The sequence below is a fragment of the Macaca thibetana genome, chromosome 2 (genome assembly GCF_024542745.1).
Source record: "Macaca thibetana thibetana isolate TM-01 chromosome 2, ASM2454274v1, whole genome shotgun sequence".
In the NCBI taxonomy this organism is placed as follows: Eukaryota; Metazoa; Chordata; class Mammalia; order Primates; family Cercopithecidae; genus Macaca; species Macaca thibetana.
This window is the reverse complement of record NC_065579.1, coordinates 140,893,908-140,916,468: the sequence shown is the minus strand read 5'-3', so window position 1 is coordinate 140,916,468 and position 22,561 is coordinate 140,893,908. Positions and strand designations below refer to the sequence as shown.

Genomic DNA, 22,561 nt, shown 5'->3' with positions numbered 1-22,561 from the left:
AAGGTTCTTTCTTAATGATCAAGGTCCCTATAACAGCCTTCTCTTAGGAGGTGCTTATTTTAGTATTTAGGGCAGAAGGCCTGACTTCATCTGGATTTTGTGCAAGCCATCAGCCACTGATGGGATGGGGCTTTCTTAGTGGGCTGGGGCTGACATTTCTGTATCATAGTCTGTTGTCTTTTATACATTCAAAAATTAATTTCCATCGTTCAGACAGGAGTAGGAAGAGCAGACTGATAAAGTAGAAAGGAAGCACATTCCAAAATCAGACCTTGGAGTAGTTCTTCAATCTCTCTGGGCCTCAGTTTGCCTATTTGTAAAGATGGAAATCTCCCTCATGAAGTTGTTGTAAAGGCAACATTACATAACGGCAACAATACCATTAGATAACATTAGATAAAACACAAAGCCTGGCACATGGTATGTGCTCAGCATGTTTTAAAAATGCATAGGAGTGCCCTCTGTATACCAGACACTATGCAAGCACTAGAGACACTGTATACAATAATGCATAGACCTTTTTCCTTAGACTCTGATAATTTATATTTATTGACCATTTATTGTTCTTGTCAGACTCAAATCCAGGTCTCTTTGACTCAGAGGCAGAGTTCACAATCGGTTCTCTCCACTAGTTGCCTCGATTGTTCATGATAAAGAATGGACACTTAGCTACTTGTCCATGTGGAGTGCTCTTTTGGAGTGTTCTTTGGTCCTGAGGGACCCTGAGGAGCAGCTCTGTCATAGGGAGGTCTTCTGAACAATGGTTTCTGAGCTGGAAACAGACCAGCTGCAGCTTCTGAAACTGGGATTAAAGTCTCCTAAACTCCCCTAGTTCTGAACAAGAAGTTTGGGGAGTGCAAAGCAAAGTGAGAATGAAGCTTTTTATAAAAAGTAAATCCTTTTGAAAAGACATTTACAAATGTGATCAGAAACCAAAGAGAAACCCCATATCAAACTTTGTTAACATGTGGTGGTACATTTCAATACATCTTCTTAGTCCAGGAGACTCAGAAAGGTAGAAATAAATAAATCACATACAGTATGCTTTTAAACATCATATTTTAGGTAGGTAAAAATATCTCATGTTAACAGATCATGCAAAGAGGAACACAAAATACAAAATATCAGCTTGCTCCATTTGCTATACATATTATGGTTTAGCATCAAGTTTTAAAACATAAATCACAAGCAGATTGCAACATAAACGCCAAGTAAAACTATATGTTCCTATGTCTTTGCCAGTTTTTGCTGAACAGGTATGGCCATGAAAGATTACAATGACTTTTTGACAAACGCAACAGAACTCACAGATAAAAATGCACTTGGATCCTTCAAAGCCTCACCTTCTGTAGGTGCACAGGAATCCATGTCAGCTGTTCGTCTACTCAACATATCATTTTGAGCTGCCACCACTCTTGGGAATACTGTATATGTGTATGTATGCATACTTAAGAGGGCACATTGTTAAAATACTATATTATGTTTTTTTGAGACAGAGTCTTGCTCTGTTGCCCAGGCTGGAGTGCAGTGGCATGATCTTGGCTCACTGCAACCTCCACCTCCTGGGTTCAAGCGATTCTCGTGCCTTGGCCTCCTGAGTAACTGGGGCTACAGGCATGCCCCACCATGCCCAGATAATTTTTTAGTTTTAGTATAGACAAGGTTTCGCCATATTGGCCAGACTGGTCTTGAACTCCTGGCCTCAAATGATCTGCCCACCTTGGCCTCCCAACGTGCTGGGATTATAGGCTTGAGCTACGACGCCCAGCCAAGAGGACACATTTTTGCCTTTTGGAGAAAATATGCTACAATAAGCTGGAACCCCAGAGGATTTGTATTCTAACTTTCTCACATAACTAGCTATGTGACCTTGGGTACCTCTCTCACCTTGCTGCACCTCAATTTGCTCCTCTGCAAACTAGAGTTAGAACATTCCCCTCCTGTGGGGTGTTGCTGGACTTAAATGAGACAAACCTAGTACAGCCCTCAAAAAATATGGCATTCTGCCCCCATTCCTTCTTTTAATTTTTAATGTGCAACAATTCAAAAATATTTCATTTCTCTTTCTTTTGAGGACGACTTTTGCCACCACTTTTTTAATAGCCAAAGGAAATTTGGGGTTAAAGACGATGGGTGTGCAAGCTGCATAATTTTCTATCCACTCTAAACATGTGTGAGTAAGAAATAATAAGGCAGAATTTCCAGGGTGGTTCAGACACTGGTTCTGGAGAAAGCTGTAAAAGAGGCTCAGAAGAGAAGTTTTCTGAGAAGGGGGCCCCTGTGGAACAGCTGTCATGCCTCTCAAGGTGACCCCTGGAAGGGGACAGCAACTATTCGCATGGATAAGGTCTCTGCACAGTCATACAGCTCCATTCCAGGAGGGCTCAAGAGTTCTTTTCAATTCTCCAGTGGAGCCCTAGCCATGTGTCCCTTCAGTTGTCAATCATTTGACTCGGAAAGCTTGAATTACAATGACAGTCTGAGGCTCCCATAGTTCCTGAGGAGCAGGAGAGCTCCATTCAGGTCTGATTCTCTTTTTTTTCTTTTTGAACCAAGTTACAAGAAACAGGTCTGATTCTCTTGCAAAGGTTCTGCTTCCTCCTCAAAGTTCAATCTCTCTGCTGATCACCACCATCTGCTGTTCTTCTATGGTGCCTAAGAACTTTCCAAACTACCAAGCCCCTAAGACTGTGGTTTGGATTCCAGAAAGCCCAGGTGCCTGCCTGGCAACACACAGGCCTTCGTCTTCTATTTCCCCTTGTTGGACATCATAAGAATCGTTTTGTTGCATCCCCTCAGAGCCTCCCTTAGGAGCGAATACGCAGAATTCTCTTGAACGTCTTCTTGAAGTTCTCATTGCACAAGGGGTAGATGAGGGGATTCAGCGTGGAGTTGATATAGCCCAGCCAGATGGTGAACATGTGCAGATGTTCATTGCAACAGCTCTTGCAGAAGGCAATGACCATGAAGAAGATGAAGTAAGGGATCCAGCAGAGGATGAAGGCTGCCATGATAAAACCCAACTGTTTGGCGGCCTTCCTTTCGCGGTTCATGTGCAACCCAGATACATACTGTCTTGAATGTGAGCGGAGCCTCTTCCAAGTAAACTTGATGTAATCCAGGCCTGTGTTAGACCCACTCCTCAATTTGCCTTTGCCTGGTGCTGTCTCTGTGATGGTATCTGAATCTGTTCGAGAGAAAGATTGGCTATCACCTAACATCTGATCCTCTGGCATCTCGCTGGCCTCATGTGTGTTCAGGCCCTGCTCATCTGTCTTGAGCTGGCCATGGCTCTGGTTGTTGGCTACACAGTCCCTGCTACTCCCCTCTGCCGCAGTCTGCATCTGCACAATATCAAGTGGAAAGCAGTGGAGTTTGTCCACTTCTCCATCGTCCTCTTGGCTGAAGACAACTGGGGATTTCATCTCCTTGGGGGTTTGGGATGGTGACTTCAAGACAGATCCACCACCAGCATCTTTTGGCTTCCTTTTCAGAACCTCCCAGGGAGACTCCTTCCCTGGTTTCTTGGTACCCACCTTGGGGTTCTCTGGCCTCAGCTTAATTTCTGAGAAGGAAGGGAGGGATCCATTGATGAGCTCCCGGTGCTGGCAGTGTTGTTGTACGGCCTTGTAGATCTTGGCATAGAACCAGAGCATGAGCAAGGTGGGCAGGTAGAAGTTGATGATGGCAGTCATGACCTTGAACCAGGTGACATCATAGAAATCTGTCTCACACTTGTCCTCTCGGCGCACCGAGGTCTGCTGCATGAAGTGATTCCAGCCTAGAATGGGAATAACCCACAGAAAAGAGAGAAACCAGGCCCCCAAAATGGTGGCTGAGGCTCGAGTCTTGGTACGATACTTAAGGTACCTGAGGGGCTGCTGGACAGAGCGGTAGCGATCAATGCACAGGATGAAGACACTGAAAATGGACGCTGTGCTGGCCACGTAGTCCATGGAAAGCCAAAAGAGGCAGAGAGGACGGCCCAGTAACCACTTGGACGTGAGCAGGTAGAGGATGTTCATAGGCATGACGACAGCACCCACGATCAGGTCCGCCACCGAGAGGCTGACGATGTACAGGTTCCCCACGGTGTGGAGCTTCCGCTCACTCCGTACAGCATACAGCACCAGCAGGTTGAGCCCCACTGTGACCAAGGAGATAGTGCTCAGGACCACCACCAGTGGCATCAGCTGGGGGCTGGCCATAGTGGTCTTGTTCCCCTCACACATCTTGTCTTCTAAGAGGCAGGAGGAATTGGGGAGGGTCATTGGCATAAGAGCAGCCACCAGTTATGGCTCACTCCCTGGGAGAAAAGATAGAAAAAGTAAGGTCAGAGACTTGGGTGATCAGTGGCCACTTAGCAGCATGATGTTCATCAGACTGGAGTTGTATGCTCTTGGGGGTAATAGACACTGCTGGTTACCTACTCAACAGCCATGTCCCCTTTTCCTTATTCATGCATTCATTCCCTCACTCAACAACTATTTATTGAATTCCTGTCACTCTTCTAGGTATTGAGGATATAGCTGTGAACAAAACAGACAAAAATGTTTGCTCTTACAGAATGTGCATTCTAGTGAGAGTTGGGCAGAAGCAAGGTAAATAAGGAGTTTGTAGAAATCTAATTCTGCACATGTTCTGGGAATGTGGGCTGCATCCTCATGTGTCTAAGCAGAATATGGCAATCTAGTTCCTCTTTACAGTGGCGGATAGAGGAGTGACCATGAGATACCACCATGGCCAAAGAGTTGGATGAGGATGTCAAATGGCAGAGGTGGAGTTTTTAGGAACGTTCTTCCTTTCTGACAAATGAGCAAAACAAGAAAAATTGTTGTTGCTCACTTGCCTCCTTCTTCCTGACAGGATGTGAGGAAGTGATGTTTGAGGCCATGACAGTCATCTTGGGACCATCGGGAATGCCAAGAAAATGCCAACCTAGGGCCTTACTGTCACTAAGCTGCTGAGCCAACTCTGGAATCTTCTTCTCCCAGACTTGTTATTATGGGAAATAATTAAATGGGTTTTGTTTTGCTTTGCTTTGCTTTTTTTCTTTTTGCTTACATCACTGTTGTGGGAGTTCTTACTTGCAGCTAAAACCATCCCTAACTGATACAGAAGAGATTCCAAGGGGACACACCAGAGGCACATAAAGCATGAAATAAATCTAGCATATCTTTTTGAGGAAAGTTCTCAAGTGAAAAGGGGATTATGTTATTTGGAAAAGTATATTTGTTGTTTTACTTTTCTATTTGAAAAACAATTTTTTAAAAATTACATAAATCATGCCAAGCAATATGTAACAAGACCCTTGCTAGTAGGCTGAAAATGGTGGCTTATACCCATAATCCCAGCATTTAGGGAGTCTGAGGTGGGAGGATTGCTTGAGGGCAAGAGTTAAAGGTGGAATGATCACTTGAGGTCAAGAGTTGCAGCCTGGGCAACACAGTGGAATCCCGTCTTTACAATGAAATTTTTTAAAAATTGGCCCAGCATGATAACACACATTTATAGTCCTAGCTACTCGGGAGGCTGCAGTGAGCTGTGATCACATCACTGCACTCCAGCTTGGGTGACAGGGCAAGATCCTATATCTGAAAAACAAAAATAAAAACCTTTGCTAGTAAGGCTCTACTGAAAACGGACTGTATCCTCTGTTATTAGTGATCCCCAAGTCGGGTGGTTGGGTGTGAAATTAAGTATTAAATCTTCGGCCGGGCGCGGTGGCTCAAGCCTGTAATCCCAGCACTTTGGGAGGCCGAGACGGGTGGATCACGAGGTCAGGAGATCAAGACCATCCTGGCTAACACAGTGAAACCCCGTCTCTACTAAAAAATACAAAAAACTAGCCGGGCGAGGTGGCGGGTGCCTGTAGTCCCAGCTACTCAGGAGGCTGAGGCAGGAGAATGGCGTGAACCCGGGAGGCGGAGCTTGCAGTGAGCTGAGATCCAGCCACTGCACTCCAGCCTGGGCGACAGAGCGAGACTCCGTCTCAAAAAAAAAAAAGAAAAAAAAAGTATTAAATCTTCTGGAAGGAGTTTTTAGATTTTTTTTTTTTTTTTTTTTTTTTTTTTTTTTTTTTTTTTGAGACGGAGTCTCACTCTGTCACCCAGGCTGGAGTGCAATGGCACCATCTCGGCTCACTACAATCTCCAGCTCCCAGATTCAAGTGATTCTCCTGCCTCAGCCTCCCGAGTAGCTGGGATTACAGGAGTGTGCCACCACACCCGGCTATTTTTTCTGTATTTTTTTTAGAAGACACAGGGTATCACCATGTTGATCAGGCTGGACTTGAACTCCTGACCTCAGGTGATCCACCCACCTTGGACTCCCAAAGTGCTGGGATTACAGGAATGAGGCACCACGCCCAGCCTTTTTTTTTTTTTTTTTTTTTTTTTTTAAGACAGTCTCACTCTGTCACCTAGGCTGGAGTACAGTGGCACCATCTCAGCTCACTGCAATCTCTGCCCTCCGGGTTCAAGTGATTCTCATGCCTCAGCTTCCCAAGTAGCTGCAATTATAGGCACCCACCACTACACCCAGCAAATTTTTGTATTTTTAGTAGAGAAAGGGTTTCACCATGTTGGTCAGGCTGATCTTGAACTCCTGACCTCAGATATTCCCCCACCTTGGCCTCCCATAGTGCTGGGATTACAGGCGTGAGCCACTGTGCCTGGCCAAGTTTTTAGATTTTCATATTCATCAAAAAGTGGTAAGTTTAAAGAAAACTGATAAACACTAATAAATAGTGTAAATTTATCTCAATAATTTAGCAAAAACAAATATTTTTACATTAAGACGAAGCCAGGTAAGTTCTTGAGTAGAAGGCTAAATTAATTAATTAATGTATTTATTTATTTAGAGACGGAGTCTCGCTCTGTCACCCAGGCTGGAGTGCAATGGCGCGATCTCGGTTCACTGCAACCTCTGCCTCCTGGGTTCAAGCGATTTTCCTGCCTCAGCTTGCTGAGTAGCTGGGATTACACGCACCCGCCTCCACGCCCAGCTAAGTTTTGTATTTTTAGTAGAGACGGGGTTTCACCGTCTCAGCCAGGTTCGTCTCGATCTCCTGACCTCATAATCCTCCCGCCTCAGCCTCCCAAAGTGCTGGGATTACAGGCGTGAGCCACCGTGCCCAGCCTGTAGAAGGCTAAATTTATATAGTTTTTTAAGATAAAACTCAAAACCCCACGATATTTGATCCTTGTGGAAGGAACCTTCTGTATGTCTTTGGTGGAAAAACACCATCTTGGGCAGCACTGATTGTGCCCAAGCTCTGCCATTTATTTTCTCAGTGATCTCTTGGCCTCCATCTTCTCATGTGTCAAATGGGTGGTGTGTGGGGGGGTAGACAATCTCTAAAGACTTTTCCAGGTCTCTTTCTTACAGCGGTATTTTTTGATGTCCTCCAGCTCTGAGCTGCCAATCAGAGCAATCCTCTGATTGCTGATGGCGCCTCCTCTGACTTCTTCAACAGCATCACTGTCTCCTTGGGTGACCTAAAGTCCTGCTGTATGCTCCTGTCACTCTGTGCTGTCGGCCTCGGGGGTCTCATCCTCTGACTTCCCTACTCCTCGGTCATCACCTCCTATGAGGACAACACTCAAACCCACAGCTCCAGCCTGTATTTTTCTCCATTCCCATATCTAATACCTTGCAGCTTCACCTTCTGCCCTGATCAAGTCCAAACCCCGTGAAATTGTCCACAGCCACCTCTGGAAGGAAGAAAGTAGACTGTGAAAGGAAAACAACTTGGGGCCCCAAAATCACTTAAGCTAAAGGGAAAATTCAAACTGGGAACTGCTTTGGGTAAACCTGTCTCCCATTCTATTCAAAGTCATCCCTCTGCTCACTAAGATAAATGCTTATCTTCTGATTGCCTCTTTTGGAGAGGCTAATCAGAAACCCAAAAGAATGCAACCACGTCTCTTATCTACGTAAGTCCTAGAAGCCTCCTCCCAGCTTTGAGTTGACCCGCCTTTCCCAGACCGAACGAGTGTTCATCTTACATATATTAATTGTGCCTCATAGAATGTATAAAACCAAACTGTGCTCTGACCACCTTGGGCACATCGTCAGGACCTCCTGTTGCTGTGTCATGGGTTTGCATCCTCAACCTTGGCAAAATAAACTTTCTAATTAACTGAGACTTGTCTCAGATTTTCAGGGTTCATAAGGCTAAGGAAGTATTGTCTCAGGGATTTTTATTTTTTACTGTTTTGCTTGGAAGGAAGCAGGAAGTAGTTTCCATAAATACTTCCCCAGCTTGGCATTCTCAAGGTGGCTCTCAGCTTCCTGGCCTCCAGAGGCGTCTCCTTTCTCTCTTTTCCTCATTGTCTGGCACATAGAGGGGAGAGAAACCGTTTTTTATTTTATGTTTTTTTTTTTTTTTTGAGACGGAGTCTCGCGCTGTCACCCAGGCTGGAGTGCAGTGGCAGGATCTCAGCTCACTGCAAGCTCCGCCTCCCGGGTTCACGCCATTCTCCTGCCTCAGCCTCCCGAGTAGCTGGGACTACAGGCGTCCGCCACCTCGCCCGGCTAGTTTTTTGTATTTTTTTTTAGTAGAGACGGGGTTTCACCATGTTAACCAGGATGGTCTTGATCTCCTGACCTCGTGATCCGCCCGTCTCGGCCTCCCAAAGTGCTGGGATTACAGGCTTGAGCCACCACGCCCGGCCTATTTTATGTTATTTTTTACTTTTTAATTTTAATTTTAATTTGAGACAGAGTTTCACTCTTGTGGCCCAAGCTGGAGTACAATGGTGCGATCTCAGCTCACTGCAACCTCCTTTCAGAGATGATAAATTCCTCTTTAAAAAGCTTTAGTTCCCTGTTCTTTGTTTCTTAAGACCAACTTCCTTGTACTTCCTTGTCTCCTAGCTACCTGTTCTGTAAACAGCCTTCCTGCCTTTGCCATGCTCAGACAAGTCCAGATATGCCTTCCCAGCTAGTAATGGACAGTCCCTCTTCCTTCCCACCTAATAGACCCTATTCAATTTTAAACCTTAGCCAATCAAGTTAGCTTAGATTGTGAGGTCCAACCCCAGCCAATGGGGAAAGGATACAGAAGTGCTAGGAACTGCCTTAGGGAGTAAAAACCCCTGCCCTACCCTGCTTTGTGTGCTTTTGCGATTGTGACTGATGCAAGCTGCACCCTTCTGCAGAAGTAAATTTGTCTTGCTGAGGAATTTTCTGCCTACGTGCTGTTTTTATTTGAGGCATCAGGCACTTGTTTCTAACAAATTCGGGGGTTCGTCTGGGATTCCCATTCTCCTCCTAGGAGGGGTCTCAGATCATCTCTCGTGAGGAGACGCAGCCCGCTGCTTTGTTGAGGTGGCCTCAAGGGTAAGGGATTGAGACCCACCTGGTGTGATGAATAAACCTGGATTCCAGCAATGCGGGAAGAAAAGGCCTACAGATACCGTGGTGACCAGGTAACTCTGTGCAGACCAAGGTAAGAAAAACCTTGGGGGTGGCGAAGTATTTCCTTGGTGGTCAGGACATCCTGGAGGTTGAAAGCGAGGGAGTAAGATGCACAATTGAGTGCAGAGCAAGTGCAGAGTCTGGATCTGATTCTGCAGTCACCTCATATGGCTTGAAGGCAGTTTGCCTCTTGTGGGGTTTATATCAACCTGCCTATGCTAAGAGGGACCTGAAAATTACCACAAGGGAAGCAGATGAAGGATGAAGCGAAAGCTGAAGAGTGTGAGAAATCTCTAGTAGGAGAGGTTGAGCCCCACAGACTCGCTAGGGTGCAAGAAATCTCTAGTAAGAGAGATTGAGCCCCAGGGATAAACACTTTCTCCAGGATGGGAAATACAGCAAGTAAGACAAAAGATAGGAAAAATCATGATCATGATAATATCCCCTCTGATAGTCCCCTAGGCCTAATGTTAGAATATTGGAAGGATAATGGAAGGACCAAACACAAGAAAAAGCAGCAAATGATAAAATACTGCTGTTTTGTTTGGACTAAAGAACCTTCCTCTCCCCCCCAAGCAGCTGCCACCACAGACCCTTCCCCTAAACCTAAAAAAGGAGGTTAAACCACTCTTAGATGACCCTTATGGAGTGGCAGATCAAATCAATCAGTTTTAGGACCCCAGTTATATACTTTGGATGAATTAATGTCTATCTTAGGCATCCTATTCTCAGGAGAAGAAAGGAGCATGATACGCAGGACCGCTATGACCATTTGGGAATGTGAACACCCTCCTGGTCAGAATGTTCCAGTGGCTGGACATAATTCCCAGCCCAGGATCCTCAATGGGATAACAACAATATAGCCCATCGAGGAAGTATGAGAGACCTTAGGGAGATGGTAATAAAAGGAATTTGAGAATCAGTGCCCCACACCCAAAATCTTACCAAGGCCTTTAATATAAAACAGGGAAAAGATGAGGGACCGATAGAATTTTTAGAAAGGCTTAAAGAGCAAATGAGAAAAATATGCTGGCCTAGAATCAGAAGACCCCCTTGGACAAGGAATGTGAAAGCTCCACTTTGTTACCAATAGCTGGCCAGATATTACTAAGAAATCACAGAACAAATGTCTCAAATGTGGAAAAATAGGTCACTTTAAAAGACAATGTCCCACATGGGAAAAAGAAGAAAAATCATCCCACTTATGGCTTTTGAAGAAGACTAGGGAAATCAGGGGCTCTATCTTTTTATATTGAGTCCCACCAAGAGCCCTCGGTAAATTTAGAAGTGGGACCTAAACCTGAGCTTATTACCTTTTTAATCGAGTCAGAAGCAGCTCACTCCTCAGTTTGTTATCTTCCATCTAGTGTAACTTGTTCACAAGAAAAACTTTTTATCTCTGGGGTTAAAGGAGAAGGATTTAGAGCAAAAATCTTAAAGGAGACAAAAATGAAATATAAAAACTGATCAGCTAGTATCAAATTTCCATTAATTCCAGAAGCAGGGACAAATCTATTAGGAAGCGATTTAATACTAAAATTAGGCTTAGGCCTCCAAATCAATTATGGAAAATTCCTCCCCTCCCCTCCCCTCCCTAATCTTGCTCACCACTGCAGACGAAGAACACATTTATCCCGAGGTATGGTCAAAAGATGGGATCAAGGAAAGTTACAGATTCCTCTGATTCATGTTAAATTTAAAACCCCTGGGGAAGTAGTAAAGCGAAAGAAATACCCTATTCCTTTAGAAGCCAGGGTAAATTCAAAACCTGTAATTGAAGGTCTTCTCCATGATGGGCTTCTTAAATCCTGTATGTCTCCCTGTAACACTCCAAAACTGCCTTTAAAGAAGGCAGATGGGTCATACTGGTTAGTGCAAGACCTCAGAGCTATTAATCAGATAGTACAGTAATTGATTTAAATTATGCCTTCTGGGCTTGTCCATTAGCAGAGGGCAGCCAGAACCTATTTGTCTTTGAGTGGGAAGACCCTCACTCCAGTTGAAAACAGCAATACCGATGGACAGTCTTACCCCAGGGGTTTACAGAGTCTCCAAATTTATTTAGTCAAATATTAGAACAAGTGCTAGAGAAACTTTCCCTGCCCTCGTGCATATGCCTCCTCCAGTACATGATGATCTTCTAATTTCAGGAGATGATAGAAAAGAAGTAGCAGCCTTCTCAACTCATGTCTTAAATTTTCTGTGGGATGAAGGGTTAACAGTCTCAAAAACCAAACTCCAATTTGTAGAACCTGAAGTAAAATATTTAGGGCATTTAATTAGCCAAGGCAAATGGAAAATTGGGCTTGAACGGATTGAAGGAGGATTAGTCAGATACTATCATCTATGGATAGACTCTTATGCCCTGGAAACAAAATTCTCATACAAAAAGCTCATACAAGACGAGCCAGACCCCGTCATTTGGCAATTACCAGAAATCCAACAGGTGGAAATGTAAAACATATATTAGTAACTGCCCCTGTCCTAGCTTTACCCTCCTTAAGCAGCCATTCCATCTTTTTGTCAATGTAAACAAGGGCGTAGCCTTAAGAGTACTTACCCAAAAGCATGGAGGCCACCAGCAACCCGTAGGCTTCCAGTCAAAAATTCTTTTTTTTTTTTTTTTTTTTTGAGACAGAGTCTCGCTCTGTCACCCAGGCTGGAGTGCAGTGGCCGGATCTCAGCTCACTACAAGCTCTGCCTCCCAGGTTTACGCCATTCTCCTGCCTCAGCCTCCCAAATAGCTGGGACTACAGGCGCCCGCCACCTCGCCCGGCTAGTTTTTTGTATTTTTAGTAGAGACGGGGTTTCACCGTGTTAGCCAGGCTGGTCTCGATCTCCTGACCTCGTGATCTGCCCGTCTCGGCCTCCCAAAGTGCTGGGATTACAGGCTTGAGCCACCGTGCCCGGCCAAAAATTCTTAACCCAGTGACCCACGGATGGCCCAAATGCATTCAATCTGTAGCGGCAACTGCTTTGCTAACAGAAGAAAGTGGAAAAATAACTTTTGGCGGAAACCCCATTGTGAGCGCACCTCACCAGGTCAGAACTATCCTAAATCAGAAGGCAGAAAGGTTGCTTACTGACTCAAGAATTTTAAAATACGAGGTTATCTTGTTAGAAAAAGATTATTTAATCCTAACTACTGATGATTCACTTAACCCTGCTGCCTTAACAGGAAATTCAAATGCAGAAAAAAACCCATGCCCCAGACCAGAAGAACTGGGGCATAGATGTTCAGATAAACTCCCTTTCAAACCGGAAGACACCTTTTTGTAGATGGTTCTTCTCAAGTAATAAAAGGGAAAAGGCATAACGGGTACTCAGGAGTAGACGGAGACACCCTACCTAATGACTGGTCTGAGCAAACGTGAGTTGTTTACACTAAATCAAGCCTTAAAATTTCTGCAAAACCAGGAGGGAACTATTTATACTGACTTCAAGTATGCCTTTGGAGTAGTCCACATCTTTGGGAAAATTTGGGCACAGCAAGGCTTTATTAACAGTAAAGGGGCCAAAACTTAGTCCACACAGACTTGATAATCCAAGTACTAGAGAACTTACAGCTGCCAGAAGAGACAGCAGTTGTTCATGTTCCGGGTCACTAGAAGAATCTTTCCTTTGAGAGCCGAGGGAATAATCTAGCTGACCAAGTAGCCAAACAAGTTGCCTCTTCTCAAGCAGCACCCATTTTCCACCTAACCCTTTATCTTACCCCTCCAGCTACAGTCCCTATTTTCTCCCCCAGAGAGCAAGAAAAGTTAAAAGAAATAGGAGCCAAAGAAAGCCACGCGGGAAAATGGGTACAATCAGACAAGACGGAAATGCTGTCTAAGCCCCTCATGCGAGACATATTGTCACAACTACATCAAGGAACTCACTGGGGCCCCCAAGCTATGTGTGATGCAGTCCTCAGAGTTTACGGATGCATAGGAATTTATACCCTTGCTAGACAAGTTGCAGACAGTTGCATAGTGTGCAGAAAAACCAAAAAACAACCTAAAGAAAATAGGAATACCACATGCCGTGCATCCACCTTCATCAGGGAGAGTAGAAAGGCCTATTGCCCTGTTGAGAGTCCGAACTGCTCCCCGAAAAGATATAGGTCTACCCCCTTATGAGATGCTTTTTGGATTGCCTTATCTACATTCTACTACTGATCTTACTACATTTGAAACAAAAGATCAGTTTCTTATAAACTATGTATTAGGTCTATCTTCTATCCTTTCCTCCCTCAGGACTCAAGGCCTCCTAGCACAAACTCCAACCCTTGAATTCCCAGTTCATCAACACCAGCCTGGAGATCACATCCTTATCAGAAGTTGGAAAGAGGGAAAGCTCGAACCCACTTGGGAAAGACCTTACCTAGTGCTCCTCACAACTGAGACAGCAGTCCAGACCGCTGAGAGAGGATGGACCCATCACACCCGAGTACCCTCTCCAAAGTACCTACCCTGGACAAAGTAACGTTAAAGAGAAAAGCTTAATCAGCCTCTTCCTCCTTTTCCTCTCTCCCCCAGATACCCCACATATTATTATTAATGTTACTAAGTCTAACTCACCTCAAACTATCACTTTCGATTCTCGTCTTCTAATACCCTGTGGAGATCTGCAGGGTCAAAAACTATAAAATCAAGGATACTTTTCTACTTCAGAAAAGTATCTTTGTCCTTCTTGGCTCTCCTCAGACTGAAAATCCGTTAACTGGGATCAATTAGTCTGGGAAGATTTTAATGGAGATTCCGTTAATTGGGAATCTTGTCCTCCTAAAGCAGAGCATCAGCATCTCTGCCATAGTTGGTCCAATGTTCTACTGACCACCAAAAACCAGGGATGGATGGCCCCAACGAGTAGTTGTATATTCCTGAAACCATACATTTGTTTCACTAAAGGGAGTACTCCTCCCAATTGCCAATATAACCAGTGTAATCCTGTACCAATTTCCATTGCTATCCCAACTTTTCAAGGTTCTTACCCTTCCTTGAGCCGTTTTTATGGTATAGGAGCAGAAGTCTCAGGGACAGACCGTATAGAGTATTTCGAAATGCGCTTCATCGCTCCTCCACCTCCTTCATCCCCTTCTCCCTCTCCTCCTAAACCCTCTTCTAACCAAACCTTTTCTCGCTTCATACCCAATGATAAAACTAAAGTAGCCGTTATAGAAGTTAAAGATTTAAAGCAAACTCTAGCTATTGAAACAGGATATCAAGATCCAAATGCCTGGTTGGAATGGATTAAATATTCCACCTGCAAGCTAAATAAAAGCGACTGTTAGGCTTCTGTGACAGGTAGGCCAGAAACCCAAATTTACCCTTCCCACTTGGATGGTCTTCTGACCAACGAGGCATGACCTGGATGATCGCTGTCTTCCAGAACCCCAGAGCCTGGGGTAATGAGTCATGCAAGATCCTTCCACTGCTGTTCCCTTAAGACCAATTTCCTCAAAAGCCCTGCGGGTCAGCCCCCGAGGGCCATCCAGCCTCCAGCCCCTGATGTTAACTTCACCTCTTGCCTTTCATGGCAGGCAGAGAAGTTAGCATTCCTTGGAGACCTAACAGGGTGCAGTGAAACCAAGCCTTTTCAAGAGCTTAGCAATCAGTATGCCCTTGTTCATTCCTGAGCAGATGTGTGGTGGTATTGTGGAGGACTATTGCTGGGTACTCTGCCAAGTACCTGGAGCGGCACTTGTGCTCTAATTCAGTTGGCTATCCCTTTCACCTTGGCATTTCATTGACCAAGAAAGCTGAAGACAGAATATCATAAAAAGAGAGATGTCCCTCATGGATCCTTTGATCCTTATGCTATTATAGATGCTATCGGAGTACCACAAGGGGTACCAGATGAATTCAAAGCCCGAAATCAAACAGCTGCAGGATTCAAATTTATGTTGTTCTGGTGGTCAACTGTAAACAAGAATGTAGCTTGAATAAATTATATCTATTATAATCAACAACGCTTTGTTAATTTTACTAGAGTTGCAATTAAAGGAATAGCTGAACAATTAGGCCCTACCAGCCAAATGGCTTGCGAAAACAGAATAGCCCTTGACATATTAGCTGAAAAAGACAGGGTTTGTGTCATGATTGGAGTCCAGTGTTGTACTTTTATTCCTGATAACATCGCCCCGATGGAACAAAAACAAAAGCCTTACAAAGCCTTACTTCCTTATCAAATGAGTTAGCTAAAAATTCTGGAATAGATGACCCCTTTGCAACCATCATAGAGAAATGGTTCAGGAAATGGAAAGGAATTATGACCTCAATATTCACCTCCCTTATAATCGTTATACATGTGCTCATTCTTGTAGGATGCTGTATCATACCCTGTATTCGTGGTTTAGTGCAAAGACTTATAGAAACAGCACTCACAAAAACCTCCCTTAATTCACCCCCACCTTCTTCAGATAAACTCTCCCTTCTTGACACCCAAGAAGAACAACAGACATGCATAGGCATTTTGAGGAGGAAAAACTATAAAATCAAGAGGGGGAAATTGTCAGAGATAATAAATTCCTCTTCAAAAAGCTTTAGTTCCCTGTTCTTTGTTTCTTAAGACCAATTTCCTCATACTTCCTTGTCTCCTAGCTACCTGTTCTGTAAACAACCTTCCCGCCTTTGCCATGCCCAGACAAGTCCAGATATGCCTTCCCACCTAGTAACAGACAGTCCCTCTTCCTTCCTGCCTAATAGACCCTATTCGATTTTAAACCTTAGCCAATCAAGTTAGCTTAGATTGTGAGGTCCAACCCCAGCCAACAGGGAAGTGCTAGGAACTGAATCAGAGATAAAAACCTCTGCCCTACCCTGCTCAGTGTGCTTTTGCTATCGTGACTGGCGCAAGCTGCACCCTTCTGCAGAAGTAAATTTGCCTTGCTGAGGAATTTTCTGCCTATGTGCTGTTTTTCTTTGCAGCACCAGGCACTTGTTTCTAACACTCTGCCTCCTGGGTTCAAGCAATTCTCCTGCCTCGGTCTCCCAAGTAGCTGGGATTACAGGCATGCACCACCACACCTGGCTAATTTTGTATTTTTAGTAGAGACAGGGTTTCACCATATTGGTTAGGCCGGTCTCGAACTCCTGACCTCAGTGATCCACCTGCCTCAGCCGCCCAAAGTACTAGGATTACAGGCGTGAGCCACTGCACCTGTCCAAGAAAACATTTTTTAAAAAATTATGTATACACTATTTATCACCTAACAATTATATTTGACAGAAAATGATTCAAGCAATCCTCCCACCTCAGCCTCCTGAGTAGCTGGGAGGGACCACAGGCACGCACCACCATGCCTGGGTAATTTTTTGTATTTCCTGTAGAGAGGGGGTCTCACTGTATTGCCCAGGCTGGTCTCAAACTCCTGGGCTCAAGCCATCTGCCCTCCTAAGCCTCCCAAAGTGCTGGGATTACAAGTGTGTGAGTCACTGTGCCCAGCCATGATTTATTTTTATTAAAAAAATCTGTATTTTTCCTTTTTCTTTAAAGGAAGAAAAGTTATGACTGAATTGACATCACTGAACTAAAAATTACTGTAGCACTTTAAACATTTAGGGGTGAAATCTAACAATGTCTGCAACGTACTGTGAAATGAATAAAAAAATAGCTTGAATCGATAGTTCTGGTCAGTGAGATGACTAATGTAAAGGCTTTTCCCTCCCTCAGGGACCTGCATTTTGAAAAATCTGGTCCCTGAGGTTTTCCTTGCATAAATTCCAAAGAAAAGTCAGATATTCTGGCCAAGAGTGTGGGAGATATTTGGGGACATGGATCCCATGTTACTGCATGCCACTCAGGAGACCCCGCTGGGTCTGAGGTGCCCTCTCTGAGGATAAAACCATGCCTATGGAAACAGTGCTGGACAGACGGTGTGCTCTGGGCAGAGAGAATAAAAGCTAGAGGAGCCATGTGAGATGAGGGTTTGTCTGCAAGGAAGTTGGTCACCCATAGGTCCTCCCTAGCTCTGTGTCCTCAGAGTAGCAGCCTAGAGAGAGCTCTGGAGGCAGGAACTGAGTCCTCACCCATGCTCTCTGCTCTGCTGCTCACTGGGCTCTGTGAGTGGGTGTGAATGTGTGAGTGAATGTATATGTGCGTGTGTGTGTAAATGTCTGTGACTGTGTGCGAGAGTCTGTGTGTGTGTGTGAATGTGTCGGTGTGTGTAAGCGTGAATGTGAGTGTATGTGTGTAGGTGTGTGTGTGGTTTTTGAGTACATGAGTGTATGAGTGTGAGTGTATGTGTGTGTGTGAGCATGTGCACCTTGAGTAAACAGCTTGGGGTATCAGTTTTTTCACCTTTCAAGTAGGGAGAATAGTAAGCCCTCCTGCCTAGGCCATTGGGAGGATCAATTGAGACAGCGGAGTGGGAAAGTGCTGCGATTAATTGGTGAAAAGCAGAAATGGACCCTTCTTCTCTAAGAATGTACAAGCAAACCATCATTTTTGAATTAGGGCGATGACTCCATTCCAAAACCATTAGATGGGGAGGGGCTTTTACTAGAGTGATTACAATCTAATCCCATCAGGTCCCTGTGCCAGCAAACAACCCAGTCAGTGTTCCTTGCACATCCTGTACCACCAACGAGGCAGCTGAAACAGTAAGGAGCCAAGCCCCAGGGCTGGCGCTTCTCACACATCAGTTACTAAATGCCCACAGGCCCAAGAGGAATATCTGATGATCCCCAAGGTGGAGAGGAGGAAACGGTCGGCTCAAGCTCAGGAGGTGAAGCAGCTTACTCAAGGTCACACAGCTGGGAAGTGGTTGCTAAATTAAGATTTGAACCTAGGTCTATCTCACTCAGGGTTTCTCTGTTTTTTTTTAGACGAAGTCTCATTCTGTCACCCAGACTGGAGTGCAGTGGCATGATCTTGGCTCACTGCAACCTCTGCCTCCTGGGTTCAAGTGATTCCCCTGCCTTGGCCTCTTGAGTGCCTGGGACTACAGGTGTGCACCACCATACCCCGCTAATTTTCGTATTTTTAGTAGAGACGGGGTTTTGTTATGTTGGGCAGGCTGGTCTCAAACTCCAGGCCTCAAGTGATCCGCCTGCCTCGGTCTCCCAAAGTGCTGGGATTACAGGCATGAGCCACCGCACCTGGACCTAACTCAGGGTTTCTTAACCTTGGTCCTCCCATATGACATTTGGGCTGCATGACTCTTCATTGTGGGGAGCTGTCCTGTGCACTGGGTGATGACATTTATTTAGCATTATTCCTAGCCTCCACTCACTTGATGCCAGTAGCTGCGAGTCCCCAGTCATTACAACCCAAAATGTTACCAGACACTGCCAGGTATCCCCTGGGGGTTAGAATCACTGATCTAACTGAAGAACATGCACCCTGAACTACTCCACTCCATTGCCAACCAAAGAGTGCAGCTTTCAACTCAAAGTAAGGCAGAACTTTCTAAAAATAGATGTTATCCAACAATGCAACAAGTTACCTTTTGAAAGACAGTAAGCTCCCCAACATGGGAAGCATGCAAGAAGAGGCAACCTGGATCTGATTCCAAATTAGAAATACTCCAAACTTTCTCAAGGGCAATGCAATTATTTACCTAAATAAAACTCAGCAACGTTGTTTTAGATAAAGCACCTACTACAGTGTCTGGCATACGTGAGGTGCTCAATAGCAGTGCTTATGTTTTCTTCCATTCCTTGGTGAGCACCACCATCCTGTACCTGACCCCATTCAGGATTAGAGGACTCATCCTTGACCTTTCCTTGTTTTTCACTGTGGTGGAAGCTGCTAATAATAGTCTCCTCTCATGTCTAAGACTAGAACTCTGCTTCTCAGCTGAGTATACAACTGCCTGGAATAGAAACTACATTTTCCCAGACTCCTTTGTAGCTGGGCGTGACCATGTGACTAAATTCCAATGGGATGTAAATCCAAGTGTTGTTTGCAACTTCCAGAAAACAGCCTTAAAATAAAGGTGTGTTCTTTTCTTTGGCCTTTCATTCTTCTAGCTGGCTGGAATGTGGATATGATGAGTAGTACCTAATCAGCCATCTTGGGGACCATAAGGAAAAGTCACACAATTAGGAAAGTGAAGCGGCCATCGGGACAGACTTGAGGTCCCTGATGATCAAGGGGCTGCCATTATCAGATAGGACTGCCCACCTCTGGACCTCACATCTATTTCATGGAAGCCATTGTTAGCTAGTGTTTTCTATCACATACAGCCATATCAAATCCTAATTGAAATACTGTCCCTGACTTCAAGGAGTTGGTGGTAAATTAGCATGCGAAGAAATACACAAGATAAACAGCATCAAAACAATTAAATTAAAAATCCTAGAATGCAGCTGGGACAAATGTGGTGACTGAGGTAAGATCAAAGCAGGTAGCTGGAAGCAGAGGGAAGAACTGCGTCTCTCAAGGCAGCATGAGGATGTCAGAAAGGACATCAGAGAAGAAGTGATAGGCAAGCTAGGCTCTGAAGGATGGGTGGAAGTTCGCCAGCAGGAAGAAAGAGGTATTTAAGGCTCAGTAGAAGAAAGAACCAAAGTACACAGCTGAGTTTGAGGAATTGGGAGGAGTCATTGGAAGTACCTGGAGCACAGAATGGCGAGTCTGGAAGTACACGTTGGGACCAAGGTGTAAGTAAGCTCCTTTACACGTTGATGCCATTCCCCTGCCTAGAACATTCTTTTGCCTTGAAACTCTTACTTCTTCCTTTCTCTTGGTATCCTCAACTTCTAACATGCCCCTCTTATATCAACTTTCTTGTGGGATTATCATTCTTCAGCTGATTCTCCTCCAACTAAATGCGGAGCAACTCCAGGCCATGGGGGATGTCCACTATTTCTGCCTGGAATAGAAAGTGCACTTTGAAGTGCAATACCATGGGGACATGCCCCTCGCTGACAGCAGGGACCCTGCATTTTCGCTTGCCGTCATTTCTCCTGAGCCTGGCACCAGTCTGGCACATGACAGGTGCTCAACAGATGTTTACCAGATAAGCCCTAAAAAACGAGACCCGGGGTCGGACGCAGGGGCTCACACCTGTTATCCCAGCACTTTGGGAGGCCAAGGCAGGTGGATTGCCTGACGTCAGGAGTTCGAGACCAACCTGGCCAACATGGCGAAATCCTCTCTCTACTAAAAACACAAAAATCAGCCAGGCATGGTGGCGTGCACCTGTAGTCCCAGCTACTGGGGAGGCTGAGGTAGGAGAATCGCTTGAATCCAGGAGGCAGAGGTTGCAGTGAGCCGAGATCATGCCACTGTACTTCAGCCTGGTGACAGAGCGAGACTCCATCTCAAAACAAAAACAAAAAAACAGACCCAAACCAATACAGAGCAGCAGAAGCCAGCGTAGATGTACTAAGTGCAGAAAGTGTAGGCACAATTTTCAAAAGGAAGTTCAGACTTACATAAGTTTGAAGTAGGATTTATCCCATTGACGAATACTGTTCCATACCTTTGGGTCCACTTTTCTACTTTTCCCTGACCACTTCATAGTTAGAAATTCATCTCATGGTAATCTAAGGTGTAAATAAAGATTTATGCACAAATATGCTCACTGCAACATTATTTACGACAGGAAATGAAGGGAAATGAGCTGGCATTTGGGAACTAAATGTATCTTGAGATAGTGCATCTGGAGCTGGTTCCTTTCGGCGGGTTCTTGGTCTAGCTGACTTCAAGAATGGAGCCGCGGACCTTCGCGGTGAGTGCTACTGCTATTTTTTTTGGCAACTGAGTTTTGCTCTGTCACCCAGGCTGGAGTGCAGTGTCGCAGTCTCGGCTACTGCAAGCTCCGCTTTCCATGTTCACGCCATTCTCCTGCCGCAGCCTCCCCGAGTATCTGCGACTACAGGCACCCGTTACCAGGGCCAGCTAATTTTTTGTATTTTTAGTAGAGACGGGTTTTCACCATGTTAGCCAGAATGGTTTCGATCTCCTGACCTGCCTGCCTTGGCCTCCCAAAGTGCTGGGATTACAGGCATCATCCACCGCGCCAGCCAACTGTTACAGCTCTTAAAGATGGCACGGACCGAAAAAGAAAGCAGCAGCAAGATTTACTGTTAAGAGCAAAAGAACCCTTCCACAGCCCAGAACTGGACCCAAGCAGATTGCCCCTGATGGGCTGGGGGTGGCCCGCTTTTATTCCCTTATTTGTCCCCGCCCATGTTCCATTTTTGTCCTATCAGAGTGCCCTTTTTTCAGTCCTCTCTGCTATTGGCTACTTTTAGACTCCTGCTGATTGGTGCATTTTAGAAAGCGCTGATTGGTGCATTTTACAATCTCCTTGCTAGCTACAGAGCAGAGCCTTGACTGGTGCATTTTACAATCCTCTGGTAAGACAGAAAAGTTCTCTAAGTCTCCACTCCACCCAGGAAGTACAGCTGGCTTCACCTCTCAGTAGCTACAGAATAGAATATCATGGGGGTCATTGATAATCATTACAGAGCACCAGCAATGAGACAGGAAAATGCTTATGATGAAATTACATTTATAGAAGACGTGGTTTATTTGCACAGGACAAAGTTAATTCTGTTAACTAACAGGCTTCTATCCAGGGTGAATCTTCGTTACATCAACCATGGTTTTCTCTGGGTACTGGATGGTATTTATTATATTTGGTATTTCTCAGGATTTCGACAATGAGATTGTCTTCATTTTATAATAGGGAAAATAAGAGCTAACTGCATTCATTTTGAAAAAAATAAAATAAAATAGATTTCTTCGATGAAAAAATAAAAATAGATGTTTTCCACATACTTAGCACATCTTTTATTTTCTCTAGTACAAAGTGAGAGTTTGGGATTCCTTTCTTGATTCATTCTAAACTGCCTCACCTGCTACTCCCCAGTCCAAACTGCTCTATCCTCTTCCTCATTTGTGGGCTGGTTATTCTAGTCAAGTAAGTCAGAGCATTAATTTCTTTGATCTAATTCTGAGAAAGAGGTGTCATGCATGAAGGTGCTCCAGTACTGCATAGTCTCATTAAGTCTGGCCAGGTCATAATTTCCATGAAACACCCAGGCTTATCAATGCCACTGGTTGTGATGAATAGAGCAGACTGCAAATAGCAAAATGCCATTATGGGCCTAGTATTACAGGAACCTGACTGACTTAGAATCTAGAGGAGTTCTGGCTTAAGAGTCAGCCTCTGGGTAAGATGCAAGAGGCAGATGACCTT

The 22,561-nt window shown here is 44.8% G+C and overlaps 1 protein-coding gene across 6 annotated transcripts in view; it reads right to left on the bottom strand.

Moving 5' to 3' along the window:
- Positions 1-518: 518 nt before the first annotated feature.
- The window catches only part of HRH1 (histamine receptor H1), a 114,600-nt gene continuing 92,557 nt past the window's right edge, over positions 519-22,561 (bottom strand). For 3 of the 6 annotated variants that reach the window (XM_050781486.1, XM_050781484.1, XM_050781485.1), the window contains one exon: positions 519-4,306. In XM_050781486.1, the coding sequence (XP_050637443.1) occupies positions 2,808-4,277 (1,470 nt within the window). In that variant the 5' untranslated portion in view covers positions 4,278-4,306 and the 3' untranslated portion in view covers positions 519-2,807. Of the gene's footprint in view, positions 4,307-7,653; positions 8,367-9,364; positions 9,506-10,736; positions 12,036-22,561 lie in introns of those variants that run through there. The other 3 variants (XM_050781481.1, XM_050781487.1, XM_050781483.1) reach the window with 3 other exon arrangements.